Source organism: Ambystoma mexicanum, chromosome 4q (assembly GCF_040938575.1).
Source record: "Ambystoma mexicanum isolate Mex_15411 chromosome 4q, UKY_AmexF1_1, whole genome shotgun sequence".
Classification (NCBI taxonomy): Eukaryota; Metazoa; Chordata; class Amphibia; order Caudata; family Ambystomatidae; genus Ambystoma; species Ambystoma mexicanum.
In genome coordinates, this window is record NC_090928.1 from 1,121,117,228 (window position 1) to 1,121,138,912 (window position 21,685).

Here is a 21,685-nt window from a genome sequence, read left to right on the forward strand (position 1 = left end):
CCGAACCCTTCCCCAGAAGTCCTGAACCCCACCTGGCCACATCCCCTCGGGCATCTCGGTGACACGCCTGAGAACATTTTCGATAGTTTCACCAGGTCCTTGTGCCATCCCTGCAAAATCTTAAAATTGTGTTCCATGTCCGAGGTGAAAAGGTTCCCGTGAAAGGCTATCTTAAAAACCCTGGACTACGCATCCTCTGAGATGACCTCCCCTGCCAGATCATTCCAGAATGAGGGTTAGGGAGTTACATCACGGAACAAGAGTCCTTATCCCCATAAGGGGAGTCTCTCCCTGTGAGGTCCCGCTTTCCGCCATCCCTAGGGGGAACGTTGCATAGTGGGCTCACCTCCCTAGCCTCACAGAGAAGGGCTCACCCCAGAGCGAAGAGACGTTATCCCATCATCACCACCCACTACTAGTAACTGACATGGCCAAATACATACCACACCCACTCCTGTAAAGTTGCTACTTTTAATGTTGTACATGCAAGGCTGATGAATAGTCGGTCAATGGAATATCATATCTCCATAATGCACTATTATTTTGTAAAGCAATGCCATTTGTGGTCTAAAGCATAGATCTGTTGTAATCCACCTAATGCACAATTATCTTATGATATGATATGGCACTTATAACGTGCCTATACACAAGTGTTTCAAGGCGCAACGAGGCCAGGGAGGGGAACAAAGGGAAGACGGAGACCACAATCCTACTAGGCCAAGTGACATTGAGATCGCGCAAGTGCAAGGGGAGGGGGGGAAGGGGAAACGTGTGAGGGGAAAGGGGGAGGGAAGTGCAGTAGATAGGATACACAGTAAATAAATAACACAATAGAACAATAAATAAGAGGTACAGCCAGCTTACGGCAGGTGCAGGATTAAGTGCAGACATTGAGTGTCAATAGCTGGTATGGGGCTGTAGAGATGCAGAACAGTTCCATAGTGCAAGTTTTGCCAGGAGGGCAGTGCAGGTGGGCAACTGGTGGGGAGGGGACCTAGGCCCAGGAACAGAGGGTAGCCAGGTGACAAGTGCTGTTACAGTTTCAGCCAGGAGTTCAGCAGGGGAGAAGAGGAGCGAAAGCAGAAGCAAAGAGGAAGGTCTTGAGGTGCTTCCGGAACCGGAGATGGTTCAGTTTTCAGAGAGGCAAGGAGGCTGTCCCAGAGGGAGGCCTCAGCCAAAGAAAGAGATCTACCACCAGCTCGTTGCTTGGAGAAGCGAGGCGGATGAGCGAAGAGCTTGAGAAGGAAGATATTTAGGAAGAGAGAGTTGAAGGAATTGAGGCCCCAGGCCCCAGAAGGCCTTGTGGACAATGCAGAGGGTTTTGAACTTAATCGTCACCGCCACTGGGAGCCAGTGCAGAGATTTCAGTCCTGGAGAGATACGATCCCTGGGCTTGAGGCCGAGGACAAGTCTTGCAGTCCTGTTTTGGATAAGTTACAGAGGGCGGAGAGTAGAGGCAGGCAGATTTAGAAAGAGGCTGTTGCAGTAATCCAGCCTAGAGAGAACCAGAGCTTTGGAGACAGTGAGCTTCTGGGGGAAGGAGAGGAAAGGAAGAATACCTCTGAGGAGGTGCAACTGGTAGTGTGACTTCTTAGAGACGTCAGAGATGTGAGGAGAGAAGGAGAGTGTGGAGTCGAAGATGAACCCGAGGTTTTTAGCCTCACAGGTGGGAGCAGGAAGAGGGCCAAGAGAGGCCGGCCAGAGAGTGACAGGAAAGGAGGGAGCGAGTGTGCCGATGAGGAGAATCTCAGTCTTACTGGCATTAAGGCAGAGATCATTGATGACACACCACTCCTGGATAGCAGACGGACAATCAGAGATGAGGGAAGGAGAAGAGGTGGCTGAGGGGAGCCTGAAAATGAGTTGTGTCATCGGCATAGCACTGAAAGTTCGGGCAGAGAGTGGCAATGCGGTGGGCAAGAACTGGCAGGTATTGGCTGAACAGCCAGTTAGAGAGGCTAGACCCCTGGGGAACACCACAAGTGGAGATGGAGATAGATTGTTATGCAATGTCAGACTAGGTCCATTTGGAAATCATTGTCTTGCTGCAGTGCACTGCGTATAGCCCAGGGAAAGGCAAAGCCATACCAACCACAGTTTAGCACACTACAAATTACAAAGACCACAACAGATGGATTGTGCTTACAAAAAGGCACACCCAGCAAGTTTAGTAATATCGCTAATCAATCTATAGTCTTATTATTTCATAAAGTCTATTAATACACAGTCATGTTTGCCGTGCTTGAATGTTAAGTATCATCACTTTTATATTCTCTGTCTTCCCTGAGCAATTTACATAGGTTTTCTCTTCTTCAGGTGCGGCAAACATTGTTTATAACTGGACTTCCAAAGACTGTGGAGAAAGGCTCCATTGAAGAGCACTTTAAGTAAGTATGGGACAAAGACCAGCTGTTATCCCAGTCTGTGATTTATTCAGGTCTTGCATATTGTCATTTTGATGTGCTACTGCAGGCAAATTGCATGTGGACCCCACTGGCTGGTGTCAACCTTTTGCTTTTGTCTTCTCTTCCTACCTTACATTTGTTAGTCATTACTTTGTGTATATTATCAATTTGATTGTTTGTAAGCTCACTGAATATTTGCATAATTAAATAAAAGGATACTCTGGGCAGTTCCCCCCCTTCCCAGATTGTGGAAGTCCTTATTCTAAAAGACACACACTTTTAAACATATTTAAAAAAAAAAGCTATATTCTAAAATAAAATGTACAAAATCAAATTTAATGAGCAGTCACTAACTCATTCTGCCTTTTTCATAATTACTTGATTATTGTTAAATAAAACAAACATAATTGATGTGGTTTAATGGGATTGCTAATAAACCTATAGGATCAACGAACCTGTTGTCATAATAGCCTATAACCCCAAGTACTGATTTTAGCTAAGCAATCACCTACCAGATATAAAAATTAGGTTGTATATAGTTGCTCCTGCTATTTTCCCAGATTTCTTTCAATTTCTATAAGATAAAGTGAATAACGATGCTGATGAGATGGTACTATTCACATCTATAAGATACATACAGCTCCTATTTATAGAATTCTCTAAGGATGTCTGGGCATTTTTGGTGTGGTGTGCACACAGCCCCAAAAGCATAGACGTCCTTACCCTGAGATCCAGCCCCTGCTCTTCTGAAATTCTGCGATGAAAAGGATCTCAAATCGAGTGACAAATGTCAGTCATTTCATTCACTCTCCCAAATTGCAAGGCTGTCTGGATGAGAATGTACATGGTTCATGGTCGCAAGCATGTTAACGGCAGGGTGACAGTGTGACATATGAAATGAGCAACAAGCTGTGATGAATCCTCACAATGACCCTGCCTAAATTCTCCTCCAAGGTAGCCAGGGAATGTCAGATCTTTCCTTGATCCTGACCCTGTGGTGGTATTAGCTGTGAGGATCACCTGGGTGGATAAAGGCCCCAGGGGAACAGGAGGACTCTGTTGCGTGAGATTCGGGATTTGTCTTTGTTAGGCAGAAACCTGTGCAGTTCCCTCTGGGACCACTGCAAAAGATTTAAGACTACAGGTGTTTGGCAGTAAACCCACTTGGTAGCAGTCTGTACCACACAGATTCACTTGGTAGCTGTGGCTGAGCAGTCAGACTTCCCTCAAGAAGAGTTAGGCAGTATACAGAGTATTCACAATAGGTCAAAAGAACATAGTAGAACAAGTAAACACTGACCAGGGCTTGGTGTAAAAGAGATATAATTATTTATTTAAAACCACATCTAGAAAAACACACAGGCACTAATAATAAGCAATTCAAAAACATGGTCACTAAAAGATATACACTCCCTTAGAAGAACATTAGACAAGTCTTAAGTAAAGCCCCACTTATTTTCCGACAGCGGTGAGCGCTTAACGTAGATGGCACTCTAATAATTTGTTTTAAAAGGGAGAGAAAAGCAGAGAATAAATTGAAACAGATCCCAACACTTTTTCACGAACACAACAAGAGAGGAAGGCAAAGTAACACCGTGAGTTTAGGGTCAGTAGGCCGGATCCACGTTAAGAGGATCAAAACGAAATGTGTCCAAGGTCACACGGTTGCAGTGCACAAATGTCTTGTAACGGTTCAAAAAGGTGTTGGACCACAGAAAGGGACCAGTTAGAAGGTCGAGGCGACCAGCCCAGTCCAGCAGGTTAAGGGGTTATTATTACCTTGTAGCAATCTTTAGAAAGGGAGGCCTGGCGGACACGGTACCTTAAAGTGGTGAGAATACTCCAGTGGGGGCAGTTGTTCCTGGCAGCGGATGCAAGTCGGTGCTTCGTCCGGGGGAAGAGAGGATCTCGTCGGGGAGGAAGACAGGAGTCCGTTGCACTGCCAAGGAAGAAACCAGCCGCGGAGTTCTCAGTTAAAAGGAACGGTCCTTTAGTTCGCGGTCCAGTGGTAAGTGGCTATCCGGTTGCCGGGGTGCTTGGCATGGGCAATTCGACCACAAGCCGGTCTGGGGTGCAAAGAGAAGAAGGTGAACTGGTTGTGCCCACCAGTTAGGGGAAGAAGCCTCTCCAGCCGGGAGATCTTCTCTGTCGTTGGGAAGTGGTGAGTCGGTTCCGCAGGGCTCCACTGGTGGTGTCGTCGTGGTAGGTCGGCTCATCTTCTCCTTTGTCGGATTCTTAGGTCCTGTGGCGACTTCTGAAGTTCCAGTCCCCAAAGCCCTGCTTTTATGCAGCACACCCCCATTCACTCAGCCTAGCTGTCAATCAAACATGCTAAGTGGTGAGCCGGCCGGCTCACCACTTGGGCCAATCACACAAGAGTGCGACTTGAGTTACCAAGGTAATTCAGTCCAGGGTGCCTAAACCCCCTCCCACACTCCGTGTGGTACCCAGACAGAGTGGCACCACTTTTGGAGGCTTCTGTGGAGAAGCCCGCCAAAAAGTGGAACAAAGGGCTCGACTTGGGTTAGAGTTACAGAAGAGAACACAAACGCCATTTTAGAATCGAGTTCTGGCAAAAAATACCAACCGGCGAATTAATATTAAATAAATAAACCGGCGGTATGTTCGAGGCTATGAGAATTAAATAATTAAAGTTGGTAGCCTCGAACAATGGGAAAATCCCATAGGAATATATTCGCGGTCGAATATAAAAAGTAGTATCGACTGCCACCAGCCAAAACTCGATCAGGGGGGGACGGAGACGTGCCCCCTCGACTAACAGACCCCGGGCAATCGAATTGCCCGACCAGTACGTCCACAATATGATGGTTTGTACTGGTTTCTGTTAATAATTTGGGACTAGTAAAGCCAATGGTGACTTTACATGCCCTGGGAGACAGTAGTCAGTCCCAGGGTATGGAGTCTATGGTGGGGTGTCACTATGACACCCCTGTGTTACTGCACGGAGGGTGCTGTGTAAAACACATTAGCAGTCAAAGGAACACCATAAATCATGTCCAAGAGTGGGAGAAAAAGAGTCTCACTCTTGGCAGGAGAAAAAAACAAACTCCAGAAATCCAGCAAAGCTGCTGGGGGACTCACTAGGTTAGGAAATTCAGCCTAAAGAGAGAATTCTCCCTAACAGTCTTCCTCTAGGGAAGAAATATCTTTGATACCGAAATATGTAATGGCTTGTTGTCAGAGAGAGCTTTTAACTTCCCAAGGTGACTATCTCAATGTGTGTTAAAACAATCATAACGACTTATGTATTGGGAAGAACAAAACCCCTTTTAACTTTTAAAATCATAGACCTAGATAGAGGTGAAAGCTCCCATGACTCCCAGAGAAAAAGTAAAGAGGAGTCTTTAAATATTACCACTTTAGACCTAGAAAATGCTCATTCACTGTAAAGCCAAATCCTTCATTGAATCCTTATGATGTTCGTTTGGGGAATATAATTAAGGAAATAAATGAATGTGGTATTAATATTCCCATTAGAAAAGCTGATTTTTATATTGTGGACTCCAAGTTCGACAACTCCCAAAGTACTGGGACGAAGAAGAGGCCTGCAGAGGCACGAGACTGTGAAGTGCAGCCTATTAGTGGTAATGGCGCACACCTGAGGGAGACTGAGGCATAAAAGGCCCCCTCAGGTGCAGGCCATAGAGAACGAGAAGAGCAGTAGCAGAAGGTTGAGTAGTTGTAACACCTCCATGTGGTAGCAGAAGATACAGGAGAGCAGAGACGCTGGGTCCACCGTCGTGTATCACGCGGATGTGGGTCCTGAGAAGAACTCTGCTGTGCAAGACCTTGATTGCAGAAGTAGCTCCGTGGGAAGCATTGGAATTGACGGTTTCCCCCCTGAGAGGACCGTGGCTGCAGAGTTCATGCAGCAGAAAGCGCACTTTTTGAAAGCTTCCCCATTTTCAGTCGGGCTCCGGTAGCAGGTGAGCACCAGCAAACCGTGGGAGCAAGGAGAGCTCCTCTATTGACTGGCATGGGTCGCAGGAAGCCGAGAAACAGAGGATTCTGGGTCACGGGGGAAAGCAGCAGCAGAGGACCTGGAGGCAGCGAGACGAACAGGCGTGGATATTCTGACCCTGCAGCGGTCTGTAACCGCTCGCTTGCCAAGTCTGGATGCCTTCCCCTAAGAAGTAATACAAGCAGAGTGAATTTCAAAACGAAACGTGTTTTTGAATACCGAACTGACATAAAGCAGACAAATAATTATTTTGTAAACCAAGCTGACTTCAAAAGGAGAAAATTGAATAATAAGAACTTAATCACCAGACCAGAATGGTGTGATTACATGTATGTGGGTAGGATTAAAGGCCAAAAACAAGAGGGGCAATACATCGAGAAATCAATACAAACAACTATTGCCAAAGCCAAAAGAGAACTATAAAAAGGCAAGTTAATGAGAACAATCATTGCCAAAGCCAAAAGGGGCAAATCAAAATCCCAATGTTTGTAAAACCTATTGCCCATATATAAAGAAGCTCAGAAGAGGAACTGGCTTAAACCCACATTACCAAAGAGGTGTAAGAGAGCGAGAGAATCATTGTCATCAGGAAGGCTGCCCTTCTGATAGAAGGCATTCAGAAGGAGTGGCGCATAACCTGCATTGCATGTGGCAATCACAAGTGTGTAACAAACAGCACCAGTGTGGTTCTGAGGAAATTCTTAAACTTGATGTTGTGAAGCAAGAGACATTGCTAACTTGTTAGCAGCTAACCTTTACCACAGAAGTACTTTCCGTTAGTTTATTTTGGCCAGGCAGGAGAGTACTCCAGGTCAGAAGACTTTGTAGTGGTTTATTCTGTTCTGGCAGGAGAGTTCACCAGAGCAGAGGACTTTGTAGTAGTAGGCCTGGCAGGTGAGTGGACTAGGTGGAAGTCAAGTACTGTGGTGTGGTTAGAAATCTTGAAGTAGTAGCATAACCACAACAGTGTTTTTGTGAATTGTGAAAACCGCAGCACCCCACTTTCAGGAAGCCATAAGTGTTCAAAGACTGAAACCGACAGAGTGAAAGAAAGAAACCTTCCATGTACTTGAAAGCAGCCCGCGACCCTCCCGGGTGAACAACGGAGTTTGGGAGGAGCAGAGGTGGCGCTGGAAACGGCCTTGAATGCTGCATGAAGAGCGTTGATATAAAGAAGGCTGATAAACCAAACCTGTGAGTTATCGAAGGCAACAAAAGTCTGGTTTGTGTTGAAAGCAAAAAGTAACTGTAACACAAATGTTGAATGTTGTGCGTATGCCTATAAAACGTGCAAGGGAAATGACAATTGTTGAATTTAAAATGAAAGGATACAAAGTAACAGGGTTGTACTGTTAGGCTGAATCGCACATTCTAAAGTCTCTGTGAAATGTTCTGAGTTGATTGAGAATCAAAGGCAAGAAAGCAATTACGATCCCGAAAGAAAGTTAATGAATGAAAAGCAAAGTATGTGAACTTTGAATATGTCAAGAGGGCAAATTATATAAGCTTTGAAAGAGGCCAAGAAGGCAAACTAAATAAATTAATAAACTACAAATACCAAGAGGTATTGGTGTTGCATATAAATTCTGAAAGAGACCAAGAAGACAAACGAAAGAAAATACAAAACTACAAATACCAAGAGGTATTGGTGTTACATATACATTTTGGAAAAGGTCAAGAATGCAAACCGAATAGAATAGGAAACTACAAGTACCAAGAGGCACTGATGTTGCAAGAGGAGGAAGATTGTACAATTATTTGAAAGGGAGGTTGAAGTGGTCAGGCAGAGGTTTATGTATAATTGTTGCAGTTTTGAAAGTCTTCGACAGTGAAAAGACACATGAGACAGAACGTGGGGAAGGGAAACCCCACAAAGTGAAAAGTGAAAGACAGGCTCGAGCCCAGCAGAGGGAAGCCAGCGCAGTACTGTGGGGAAAAGTGAAAGGTGAAAGACCGTCTTGAACCCGACATAGGGAAGCCTGTACAGGAAAGGACAAAAGTGGAACTGTATATTTATGACAAGGCAGACAAAGCCTAAGGAAGAGAGTGAACTACCTGAAGCTTGTAGCCCAAGCCTGAACTAAGTTAAATTGTACCAGTAAGCCAAAGTGTGCAAGACTAAAAGGACTGTGCCATTCACCTCTTTGTTCAGCGGAGGGTGGGAGAGCGGTTGCCGGTAGCCCTGAGGGAACTGCAGGCCAAGGAAGCCCTTCCTGGCCCTTGCAGGCCTCCGTGAGTGGATTTGTGTTTTAATTTGAATATTTGCTTCGCGCTCTGAGCGCGTTGTTGTGCCTGCTCCCCCCTCCCATTTCCTGGTCCTCCTCTCCCTTCCCGCCTCCCTGCCCGCCCACACCCCCCACCCCTTCCTCTCCTCCCTCTGCCTATAACCACCCCCTCCTGGGCAGCCCTCTGCCCGGCAGCCCCCTGCGGCTAAGGGCCCCAAGGCCAAGGGCGACTCCTACAGTTGCGGCTCCCTGTGTGTCTGCAGGTGTCCGCAGGGGACGCTTGGCGCCGGTCCACCTTGGTTAGCTCCACCTGCTCCCTCTGGCCACCGCTTTTAGACCTGTCACCTCCTTTGCATTGTGCCCTGTCTTCACTATGCCTTGCAAAATGTGGTAAACTAGAGTTCTTCTCCCCTCGCAGGATTTTCAAACTTAGGTGGCCTCTCCACTGGGTACCTGATATGCATTACTGTGTTCACTGTGTTCTGAATCTGTGGTAAACTAGGGTTTTTCTCCCCTCGCAGGATTTTCAAACTTAGGTGGCCTCTCCACTGGGTACCTGATATGCAGTAATGTGTTCACTGTGTTCTGAATCTGTGGTAAACTAGGGTTTTTCTCCCCTCGCAGGATTTTCAAACTTAGTTGGCCTCTCCACTGGGTACCTGATATGCATTACTGTGTTCACTGTGTTCTGAATTTGTGGTATACTAGGGCTTGCTGCTCTCTTCCTGCCCACTCGTGCTTGTCCTAACCCCGCCCCACTCCCTCCTATCCCATGGTGCTCTCTATCTCACCTATCTTTTCTAACTGCTTCTCCATTGACTATCCTGCTCTCCTCACTAAATCTGGTAGGAAAAAGTTTAAAAAGGACATCCTGGTCTCCAACCCACGCCTCCCTATCACTGACACCTACACCAGTGCCTCCTCTAAGGAAACTCTCACTGACATCCTCTTTTTCGTGCCTTCACCTGACCTATGGACCCTTCATATGGTCTCTGTGCTCTCTCCTTTCTCCTCTTCTCCCATTAATGGTGGCACCCGCTGGGATGTCCTCTTGTCCTCCTTCCACTCCTCTAAGGCCATCATTAATGTCTACGCTAATGGGACCATCTTGGTCGAACCCTCAGGCCACCCTTCACCTCTTTGATAGACGCTTCCCGTGCCTCATCAACTTCCTTTCCTCTCCTGCTGTCCCCCCTCCTCTGTCCTCGGCTACCTTGTCTCTACCCTCCCTCCCTACCCCCCTCCTGTGCTCCTTCTTCTCCTCCGCAGGGCGTACCTGCACCCCTCCCCGGAAGTCCTTCAAAGATGGCAACCTTCTCCACATTGCCACTCTTAACTCTCGCTCTGCTGTCAAACATTCCTCTGATATCTGCCGCCTTCTTGAGGAACTGGACCTTGACGTACTCGGTCTCACTGAGACATGGTTCAAGGCCAGCTCTGTCACCAGCTTTGACACACTCCTACCTGACGGCTACAAGATCTTCTCCATGCCCAGGCCCAGCCGTGCTGGGGGGTGTGTGGCCCTTATCTTCCCTGAGTGGATTCCTGCCACTGCTATTCCCACCCAGACCTACTCCTCTTTTGAATGTCTTGTCTGCCGACTCTCTCTCTCTCCTAGCCATTCCCTTACCGTGGCTACTATCTATCGGCCACCTGGTCAAATTTCCTCCTTCCTCTCTGAGTGGGCGGACCTCTCCTCCTCACTCCTGTCCTCAACCACTCAACTCCTCTTTCTTGGAGACTTCAACATCCACCTGGATGCCTCCTGTCCCCCCTCTGGACTCTTTCGCGACCTCTGTGACTCTCTCACTCTCTGTTCTCCCGTCTGGGCCAACCCATTCTGCTGGGCACACTCTTGATGCCCTGATCTCTTCTGACCTTCTCCTCTCTGTCCCTCTCTCCACCCCTCTCTCCTGGAGTGATCACTTTTCTCCTCTCCTCCCACCTCACCCTCCCTACCCCACAGGCAAAGCCACCCTCATCACTGCCATCTTCCTTCTCGGTCATCCGACCCATGAAGCGTGTGTCAGTTGAGGCTTTCGCTGCCACCTTCTTGCCCCCTCTTCCCCCCCTCGGCTGACTCCCACCCTGACACAGCCCTCTCCACTCTCTACTCTGCTATATCTGATACTCTTGATATCCTTGCCCCTGTTATGAGAATCCGCCTGAAGCCCAAAGCCAAATGTAACTCCTGGTATGACTCGGATCTCGTCACCCTTAAACGCTTGTGCAGGGTGGCAGAGAGGAAATGGCGTGCTTCATGTTCATCCTCTGACAAACTGGCCTGTCGCCTGCTCCAAAGGCAATACTGGCTCTCCGTTCTCACCAAGAAGAGGGCCCTTATCCAAGCCCGCATCACTGCGGCATCTAACAATTCGACTGAACTCTTTAAAATCTGCAAGGAGCTGGCCAACCCTGCTGCAGTCTATACCTCTCCTGTCCCCTCCCAGGCCCTCTGTACGGCACTGGCCTCTCACTTCATTTCAAAAACTCAGGACATCCTGTCTTCACTCTCCTCCCATCACCTCCCCCCCTCTATTCCCTGCCCATCCTCTGGCCCTTCTGCAGCCACCCCCCCTCTCTCCTTCTCTGCCTTTCCCCTTTTTTCTGCTGATGAGGTTTCGAGACAAGTCCGATCAATGAAAGTCTTGTCAACACAGGTCCACCCCTGCTCCTCCAACTAATGAAGGACCGCATCGACTCCTTGGCTCCTGCCCTTGCTAACTTCTGCAATCACTCCTTCGCCTCTGGAGTCTTCCCATCCCCTCTCAAGCACTCCCTTGTGCACCCCCTTCTTAAGAAACCCTCTTCCGACCCGTCCTGCCCAGCTAACTATCGCCCTATCTCTATCACTCCTTTCCTGGGTAAGCTCCTGGAGAAACTTGCCATCTCCCAGCTTAATCTCCATGCTGAATCTGTTGGTAGCCTTAATGACCATCAGTCTGGCTTCAGAGCTGCCAGAAGCACGGAAACTGCTCTCCTGAACATTCGTGAGGACCTGCTGTCGAACCTTGACTCTAACATTCCATGTGTTCTCATTTTGCTTGATCTCTCTTCTGCCTTTGATACTGTCAACCATACCATCCTGCTCAACCGTCTCTGTGATAACCTGGGTATCACTGGTCAGGCTCTGGCTTGGCTGACCTCTTTCCTCTCAAATCGACCCTCCCAGGTCCAACTGGGGTCTTTCCTGTCTGACATCTTTTTCTCTACCTGTGGTGTCCCCCAAGGTTCTAACCTCTCTCCCTGGTTGTTCGACCAGCACTTCTCGCCCACCGCATTGCTGCTCTCTGCCCCAACTTTCAGTGCTATGCGGATGATACCCAGCTCATTTTCAGGCTACCCTCGGCCTCCTCTTCTCCTTCCCTCATCTCTGACTGTCTTTCTGCTATCCAGGAATGGTGTGCCGCCAACAACCTCTGCCTTAATGCCAGTAAGACCGAGATTCTACTCATCGGCACACCCACTCCCTCCTTCCCTGCAGCTCTCTGGCCGGCCTCTCTTGGACCTCTTCGTGCTCCTACCTGCAAGGCAAAAAACCTCGGGGTCATCTTCGACTCCACACTCTCCTTCTCTCCTCACATTTCTGACGTTTCTAAGAAGTCACACTACCAGCTGCACCTCCTCAGAGGTATCCTTCCTTTCCTCTCTTTCCCCCAGAAGCGCGCTGTCTCCAGAGCCCTGGTTCTCTCGAAGCTGGACTACTGTAACAGCCTCTATCTAAATCTGCCTGCCTCTACTCTCCGCCCTCTGCAACTCATCCAGAACAGGCCTGCGAGACTTGTCCTTGGCCTCAAGCCCAGGGACCGTATCTCTCCAGGACTGAAATCGCTACACTGGCTCCCTGTGGCTGCGAGGATTAAGTTCAAAACCCTCTGCATTGTCCACTAGGCCTTCTGGGGACTGGGGCCAAATTACCTTCAACTCTCCCTTCCTAAATATCTTCCTTCTCGAGCACTTCGCTCTTCCTCCTCCAACTCCCTCAGGGTCAGCTGCTTCTCCAAGCAACGAGTTGGGGGAGATCTCTCTCCGCAGCAGGGGCCTCCCTCTGGAACAGCCTTCCTGCCTCCCTGAAACTTGAGGAGAACCATCTCCTGTTCCGGAAGCACCTCAAAACCTTCCTCTTTGCTTCTGCTTTCTCTCTCCCTCTCCCCTGCTAAATCACTGAAACTGTACTGAATCAGCAACTGGGCCACTCACCAATCTCGGTCTTTGGCCCAGCCACTCTCCCCTGCACTGCCTTCCTGGCAACCCTTGCACTGCAGGACTGTCTCTGTATCCCTACAGCCCCCCTTCCCAGCACTTGTCTGTACTTATCTTGCACTTGCCACCAGCTGGCCCTTATTATTTATCTTGTTCATTACTAACCCTGTACTGCACTTTCCCCTCTCCCTTTCCCCCTTGCACTTTTCCCGTCCCCCCTAACCATGCACTTGCGCGATCTGAATGACACCTGGCCTAGTAGGATCGTTGTCTGTCTCCCCTTGTTTCCCCCTCCCTGCCTCGACGCGCCTTGAAACACTTGTGTATAGGCGCGTTACAAATGCCATATCATATCATATCATACCTAAACTTTTTAGGAAACTCTGTAGATCCCATGGTGCTGAACGTGGGGAAGGGAGTTATTTAAAGCCATTCTCACATGTCTTTTGAGACACTATTTTCCTTTTGAATTCCCTTAACAAGTTGTTATTTTGAGAAGGAGGGCAAGGTTAGGTTTTTTTTAGTACAGGCCTTTTTGTGTTGCCTAGACTCACTGGGACTGCTTTGTTATTTATTTAATGGTCGAGATTACTCCCATTCTAGAGTTAGGGCCAGTTAGGAATTCTACCAACCCAACCAAATAAACAAATAAAGGTTTTCGAAACGTGTATCCATTGTGTCTGTGTCTACTATTGATACCATACCTTCCTTACATAGTTGTTGCAGAATCATCCTGCCAAAAGAATATTACTGAAACAAGTGTTTTGTGAACTGTTGCAGAATCATAGAGTTACTGAAACAAGTGTTTTGTGAACTGTTGCAGAATCATATAGTTACTGAAACAAGTGTTTTGTGAACTGTTGCAGAATCATAGAGTTACTGAAACAAGTGTTTTGTGAACTGTTGCAGAATTATCCTGACAAAGATCATTTTTGTTGAACCTAATGAGCTATGGAAGTATTCTGAGCTGATGAGAAGAAGTTACTCTAAGCTCTTTGTCACAATTGGAAGGAGGAAAAACATTGTTGAACTGTTGGTTGAATTCAAGTTGAAAGAAACAGAACTGTATTGGAACATTTGTTTTCAAGTTGTAACCAAAGGAGCTGAGTTGGAACTTTATCACAAGACAGGATTTCCTTATCCTTTTGGAGCTGTTGAATAGAATCCTACATGCATCTGGGGAAGGGGAACTCACCCAGATTATAAGGAGACACCGTTATCAGATTGTGGATCTAACTGTTATATTTGTTATATTTTGATCTGCCATATATTACCTTGTTGAGTTGTTGTATGTATAAGTGCGAGGGACAGAAAACATTTGTTAGAGTGCTTCCTTTAGTTTATTTTGGGCAGGGGAATCATCGTCCAGGTAGGGATAGTGAGGTGTTTTATCCAATCTTTTGAGTTAATGAAAGGGCATCTTTTGAAAAATCTTCACAAAGCTGTCCGCCTCACATTTCTGACCCCTCACAAATCCCAATGTGCATTACATACTCATTGTTTCAAGCATATAACTCTTTTATCACTGACATATTTGGCAAATAAAACGCTTTGTGGTCATTCTTATGTTCCCATAACTAACTCACCTCCCCCTTCCCTTTTTCAGAGCGCCAGGGGACCACTCCGGTGGTGATAGTGCATGGTACAAATATCCTTTAACATTAACATTAATGTTCTTTGATTTAATGGAAAACAACCAGGAGCCCTCATTGGTGTGATTTGTCGCCTTCCCCTTTCTCATAGAGGTATTACAAAAGAGTACGGTATGAGTGTACCAGACTATCTGTCTTTGAATGATATCCTTAATTCACAACATCATTTATAGGATTATTGTAGGTACCTTGTAAACGTTTTAAAAAACAAGTTTACAATGTTAGTACAAGTAAATCATTTCCCTTTTTGATAGATTATTTTCCTAAGAATACACATCATGTTTTGTGTGTAAGTGTTCTACCTACTTGGAAATATTTTTTTTTGTGAGCACCAAGTCAATATTTAATTTTCTGTGCTGACCATTGATTCGTTGTTAGTGCTGCTGGGCCCATGCATTTGTTAAACTATATACAAACACTAACAACTGATTAAAGAATAAGACAGCTAACAAAATTGTAGTCCCTGAAGTATAGTCCTCTGGTCCCTTGCAAGGTCTGTCAGAACCTCTTGTGGAGTATATCCATGTCCCCCTAGCCATCTTTGCATGGATAACGCACTGTGACAAATCTGAGGGTGCGGTCCCTTCTCCCCAAGGGGGAAACCTTTCCTATGGAGGTAGGGTGGTGCGTCCACAGTACAATAGTCCCCCAAGGGAGGACCACATGGGGGAGGAAACACCTTATGGGATTAGGGACAAAGATGTTCAGAGAACGTGGATGCCATTGCATTAGTACCCCTAAATCCCTCTCCAATGGTCAGTCCTCCCCTCCCTTCTGTTGATAAGGCCAAGATCTGTTGTAGTCAGGTTAGTCAATTTAATATACTTGACAAACTTCAAACCTTAGAAAATACAAAATAGGTTACATCTGACTCTGTGGTAAGTACTGAGAAGAAGATGATGATCAGGAGTCTAAGAATCAATATCTGGAAGCACAATGAGTGCTGAAGTTTCCCATCGAACGTGATTGGCCCAAAGCAACTCCCTTTCCCAATGCAGGAGTTTAAATATCAGACAGCTGATATCTATGAGAGAGACGATCCTCCAGGGAGGAAATCACCAAACCGTGCCGTGACGAGAAGGACGAGAACCAGCTGGGGTAAGCAGGGAGTGGAGGAGAACACCAGCATGGTCCCAGAAGCCAGGACAGCTCACGTAATTGCCGTCCGGAACCTCCAGGCATCCAGAGCACTGGCAAAGCGTTATGCAGAGAGAAAGCACTGCCGGGAAGAAGCAGGCATCAGGAAAGCCGTTGCTGACCGCAACTAAGCCCCGAATGTGACCAGGGCCTCCAGTGAAGCCGCAGCCGCTTGGGAAACGCTGGTACCTTCCAGTGGGAAACAGACATGTACACAGGGTATCAGAGTGGTACAGGAGGTCCGGGAGAGCAAACGGGCAAAGGGGGGGGGCATAGGAAGAGGGTCTGGGACCTTGGGAACCAAGTACAAGTCTGGGACACGCACTCATTTGAAAGCTAGAAACAAAAGCCAATTCGAACATTATGAGTCTGGGACTTGCACCCAAAGAGGGATAGCCTATGTTGGAACTGTTACTTGGCAGGAGAGTAAACCAAACAACTGTGAATGTTACAAGTCTAGGACTGGCACCCATAGAAGGACAGTCTGGGACTGGCACCCATAGAGGACGAAGCCTTGGCAGGAGAGTATGCCAAGCCGGATTGGGCGTCGCAATTTGGGAGCCGCACTCAAATGTGAAGTTTCATGAAAGGATAACTGCTTGGCAGGAGAGTGAACTGAGCAGTAAAATTGCGAGTCTGGGACCCACACTCAAAATAAGTGAAGAAAATATAGTGCAATAAATACTACACTTGACAAAGGGAGTGTGCCAAGTTGGTAGGATAACTAGGAAAAGCATAAGAAGGATATTCTTGTGAACTGCCTCTTGACCTTTGTAGAAGCAACTACGAGCCTGAGGGACCTTTAAATTGGGAAGAGCCCTACAATAAAGGATCTAGGGGAAATGATTGCCACCCTAGCCTTTTAGGCCTACAGTTTTGAACATTTCTTGTTTTGTGCCACTCTTTGCCCCAAAAGACTGGGCCATTTTCTGCTACTTGAAACCACATAGAAAACTTTTACTTTAGGAAGTGATCATCCTTGCAGTTAATTTATGGCAGTGCTAGGGATTGAAGTAGGCTTTTTGAGACACAATAGGGACTGACTTTATAATTGGGACGTTCTGACAATTTCATTAGTTTTCTCAGAAGCAGGGAAACCCTCCTAGTTTTAGGTACAGAGAGGCATTTCTCAAACCCTTTGTCATATAATAAACATTTCTACCCCAGACCATGCCACTATTGTGTACCAAGCCTTACTTCTGCACGCTCACAACACACTCAGTTTGATAGCGGCATTCCTGCAGGACACACGGGTCTCCAAATACCAGACAGGTTGCCACCTCAGGCGATTCCTCTGTTGTTGCTGCTCCCATTTTCCATTTGACCATGAAAGAACAGCGCACCCCCAGTCCCCTTCAAGTCTCGGGAGGATACCTCAGGGGCAACGTTCTCGCCTTGTAAGCAAGAAGACACGGAGCAACACAGGTTGGATACCCGGGTCTGCGCTTAGAAACCTCTGGGTATTAAACGAGTTATAAATAACATATCATACCATGGTATTTGTGCTTTTTTTCTCTGGTTGCACAACTGTCAGCAATGTCTGGGGTCGCTCTAGAAACGAGCACCTGACAATGTCATTCTCGCCCATAGAGATTGAGACATGAGATTGCTACAGAACAGGTTGAGAGGGAGAGAGGGAGCACTAGCTTAATGTATGATACCTCTTATACGTCTAATTATACATTTGCTTGATTATTACCCCCGCGTAGTCCTATACGAACCATACCTGGTGTTCTATAGCTTTTATCTAGAGAAATTGCCTCTGTTTCTTCCCTTCGTTTATGAACACCCCCATGCAGAATGTTCCTCCAAGTATAGCAAAAAATTAAGAATCCTAATTGATTACTTTATTCTAGTATTATTCTCTAGTTTTAGTGGTATTTATATATTGCTTCCAAGCTGCAAAATTCTCCAACAACAAGGTCTCAAGAAAAGTGTAGGCCAATTTAATAGTGATCGAGCATATGGTTTAGGGGTTGCTTACCTGTTGAAGTGAGGGGGCAGGGAAGTGAGAAAGATTCTCAGGGGACTCAGGCTCTCAGCAATAAGTCCAAAATGATCTGTTATGCAAGCACAATTTCCCCTTTTTGTGCTGCAATAAAACATTTCAGAAAGGTTGCATCTCAAGTTCCTTTCTGAACTGGTATGAGGCGAGTCATTCCAGAGTCTGGTATACAGATTGAAAAGATATGATTTCAAGTATTTATTTATTTTTACCCATGAATTTCCAGGGATTTGTTTCATTGTTGTTGCGGTCAAAGATTTCAGTTCTCTTGACGATGTAGGCTTTTTCTGTTTACCACTGCATTGTATAGGATGCAGCAGGATTAAAAAGGCTTCAAGTGTGTAGGGTTAGCATGGTTGGGCTAATGTGCTTGAATTTCATTTGCTCCTTTATGAAACATACCTAGGCTTTTAATACTATTTTGATGGGTGCTACGGAAGACTTGGATGGACCTGTGAATGAGATGAGATGGGATGTGGGATTGATAGTTTCATACACGTTTGGCGTTTCTGTAGATAGCACGTACCATGTGCTCTGTGCTTTTTGTTTTTTGGTTTAATCACAGGTGACTACCAGTACAGAAGACAAGGGCATTGGTTTTATAGCGGGGAGACGTTTTCTACATTCATGGTTAATATTTAGGATTGTGATGAGACTTGTTTTGCTACCATAATATTTAGGATTGTGTGTAGGAGTTGGTTTCTGACGAGGATTAATGTTCGATTCCATTTAGTTCCACTCTTCCTCTAAGTTTGGGTGATAAAAGACTTAAGATGGTGGATGAAGTTGGCCAACAACACTTGTTTATGGTGTTCTCAAGTAAGTAGGGACAGCAGACACACCAGCTGCTCAATGGAACACTGTATCGTTCCAAGGTCCAACACCTATGGTTTTCTAAAAAATGGCAGTCATCCCCTTTGTAGTTTTTCACCGAATGCTTTTATATTTATTTATCTGGAAACGCTCACTATAATAATGTGGTTACAACATTCACACCTTAAAGTAAATTTATAATTTGGTTCCTTATTTGTAATTTGATATATGTATGCAGCTTGAGTTTAGGGAGTGAGATTTTCCTTCAAAGGGTGTGCTTTTGTTTACAGGAGTTTTTCTGATTGCTTTTCAACCACCTGAAGATGAACCCCTCAAATCGAAACATGTACATGTAGTGGCTGTGATGTGGTGTACAACTAGAATTTAAACATGATTTATGGTTCTGTGTACTAAAGCAAAAAATGTTGGATTTGAATGAAGTTGGCAATTCAAAATTCCACAATGGACAGTAAAGATAAAAGTAAAAGCATTCAGTTAAAAGCTACAAACTGGATTACTGACAGTTTTTTTAGCAACCCCATAGGTGTTTGACCATGGAGCAATACAGAGCTGCAAGTGTGTCTGCTGTCCCTACTTGCAATTGTCATCCGGGACGGGGAGAAACAATTGGGACAAAAATTTAAGACATTAAACATTGGTGTTCTTTTGTTTTTGCAAGTTAAGTGTTCTCAAGTAACCCTCATTTTATTCTCCTTCCAGAGAAGCCTATCCAGAGAGCCGTATAGTAAATGTGGAGTTGTGTTACAATGTATCAAAGCTTGTGAAAATCTACCGAGAAAGGTACAGTATGACAGCAAACGGATCTAGCATTTTGTGCAGTGCTAAAGCTCCCTTCTGAAGTTGTTGGTAAAAACTGCTTTATTCCTTTAGTTCTTACTATATCGAGTGTGATGTTTCATGTGAGGGGAGTGCATGATGGGTTGTGCTTAGAGAATGTAATGTCCCTCATTTCCATCCGGAACTTTTCTTTAGCCTTGCATAGAAACGTATTTGATTTTGACATGTTTTTATCCATTCATGTTGGTCCAGAGTGATCTCAGTCAGGAGCTGTAGGAGGATGCTTTTTAGGTGTGGGTGTGCTCCGATTTCAGATTAGAGGTATTTGTGTTGGGCTCATGCACAGCACAGTGGTTGCCACTGTGACCTACACATTTCACTGCGCAAATAGAGCAGAGAAGCTGTTCGGCTTATCAAAAAGTTTTTTTGCAACATCTGTCCTGGTAAAGGTGTGAAGTTCCAAACCGAACTAGTAATTTAATTCACAAATCTGCAAACTGTAGCACTCCAGATGTTTTTCACTTCAACTCCCATTAGCTCTAGTAAGATAACTCAGTGGCAAAGATCATGGGAGCTGTAGTCTGTGATGAATCCGAGGATGTCATCACTCCTTTCCCTGGCATAGCCCAGTACTAAAGTGGTGAGAGTAAGTGGTGTTTATTACTCTCAGTTGCTTCTTCCTCGTATCAGTACTGTCAGGTAGTCCAAGAGGGGACAAAAGCGGAACTGATCTACAATAACCCATAAAGTTCGGGGGAGGGTTAAAATGGTTCCCATTAGGATAAGGGGGGTACCATGTCTTGCCTAATGGTACCTCACTCCCAATCCCCAAGGATACTCCACCCAGGTGATCCTCCCTCGCTTGTCTACCACCAGGGTCAGGATCGGAAAAGCGATGTCCTTTCCCTGGCCACCTGTGTAGAGGATCCAAGAGGAGTAGGCGTGAGACTACCCTCAGGTTTCTCACAGTGGGCACAAGTATTCACGTTAGGAATGATTGTCAAAGAGAGTGAAACAGACCTATAAACTATGTCATCCATTTTATGCACTTATGCGCAGGCACAGTTTGTAACTTGTCAATCTCTCAGGGTGCCCTAACTTGTCATGCCTCTGTAAAGTATTTGCATTGTTGTACCGTAGTTGCATATGTTGGTTCTTACTCCTAGTCCTCAGAGAGAGAGAGAGAGAGAGAGAGAGAGAGAGAGAGAGAGATAGAGATAGACAGACATTATGTAGAGGTAGCAAAGCATATGCTTTTTGCTGCCTACCAATGCTTTCCTGTAAAACGCATGTTTTGCCTGTGCATTGGACATCTTCCCTACCTTCCATTCATCCTCTGGATTGGTGGTAGAAATTTAGAACTGGAAGAAACAGGCCTATTGGTGCACATTTTTCCTACTTTCTGCCCTGCTTATTCATTTGCCTGTAAGCTAGGGCAATAGATAAGCACGCACGGCTATCTTTATTTTATGCCTGAGGATAAGATTGCGTGATAAATTGGTTCTGCTGAGCCAGCTTAGCTATGAATTGGGGCGACGGCTCATTCCATAATTTGCAAAAAAAACAGAATTAACTGCATTGCAGCAGAGACACTGGCTTTCCACTGCCTATTCATTATTGTCATTCTATTGCTCAATTTCTTGTTCTTCCAATCTTTTAAAACAGATTTGAAGAGGTTATTTTTTTTGGATCAAGTAATGATGTATATGTACCGGAATTAGCAGACACTAGTTTACTTGACAACTTATTTGAGGGTGGCCATGCGTGAGATGACATTGAGTGTCCCTAATGTGATGTCACATGTCCCGGGAGACCGGGTCACGTGCCAGGGGGTGGGAGCCGGAAATAAAGGTATCACAGTTACTGGCAGTCAGTCCAGGTTTATGCAGTTTACCAAGTGGTTGTGTCATTTCGCTCTGCGCTGCGATCCCCAGGCCTAAGCAGGTTTGGGCCTTCGCCCGAGGCTCTGCACCACCGTAGTATATTGAGTATTTGTGTCAATGTGTCGTGCACTTGCCATGACCTGTTTGTTGACACAAATAAATTGCTATCAAGAGTTGTGTGGGGCCAACAAGGGCACTTTGCCCTCACATTTCTGGACCTGCAATTCTCGACCCACCAAGAACCCGATTCACATAGCCGACATGGATATGGTGCCATGTAAGTGGAAGGTGGGGCTCCTTGTGCAACCTCTCTTCCATTTCCATGGTGGCCAGGAGAGGTGCGGCGGTCCGGAAAAGTTAGGTAAATAGGTGCAGACGGAAAGTGCGAGGGGACCAGGCAGGGCAGGTGGAGTGGGCTTTAAGTGGGTGAGCAGATGGCAGGGCAGGTTGCACGCAACTATCCGCTTGCTTGGAACTTGTGTATGGATTGAAAGATTCAGCTCATGATGCAAGCAGCCTGATGGGCTAACATGCCCGCCCCATGTGCTAATGATCAATTGATGTGTTTTAGAAAAAGAATTC

The 21,685-nt window shown here is 46.1% G+C and overlaps 1 protein-coding gene across 3 annotated transcripts in view; it reads left to right on the forward strand.

Moving 5' to 3' along the window:
• The window catches only part of TMEM63A (transmembrane protein 63A), a 778,572-nt gene that overhangs the window by 414,559 nt on the left and 342,328 nt on the right, over positions 1-21,685 (forward strand). For all 3 annotated transcript variants that reach the window (XM_069608694.1, XM_069608696.1, XM_069608695.1), the window contains exons 9-10: positions 2,317-2,387; positions 19,143-19,223. In XM_069608694.1, the coding sequence (XP_069464795.1) occupies positions 2,317-2,387; positions 19,143-19,223 (152 nt within the window). The remainder of the gene's footprint in view (positions 1-2,316; positions 2,388-19,142; positions 19,224-21,685) is intronic.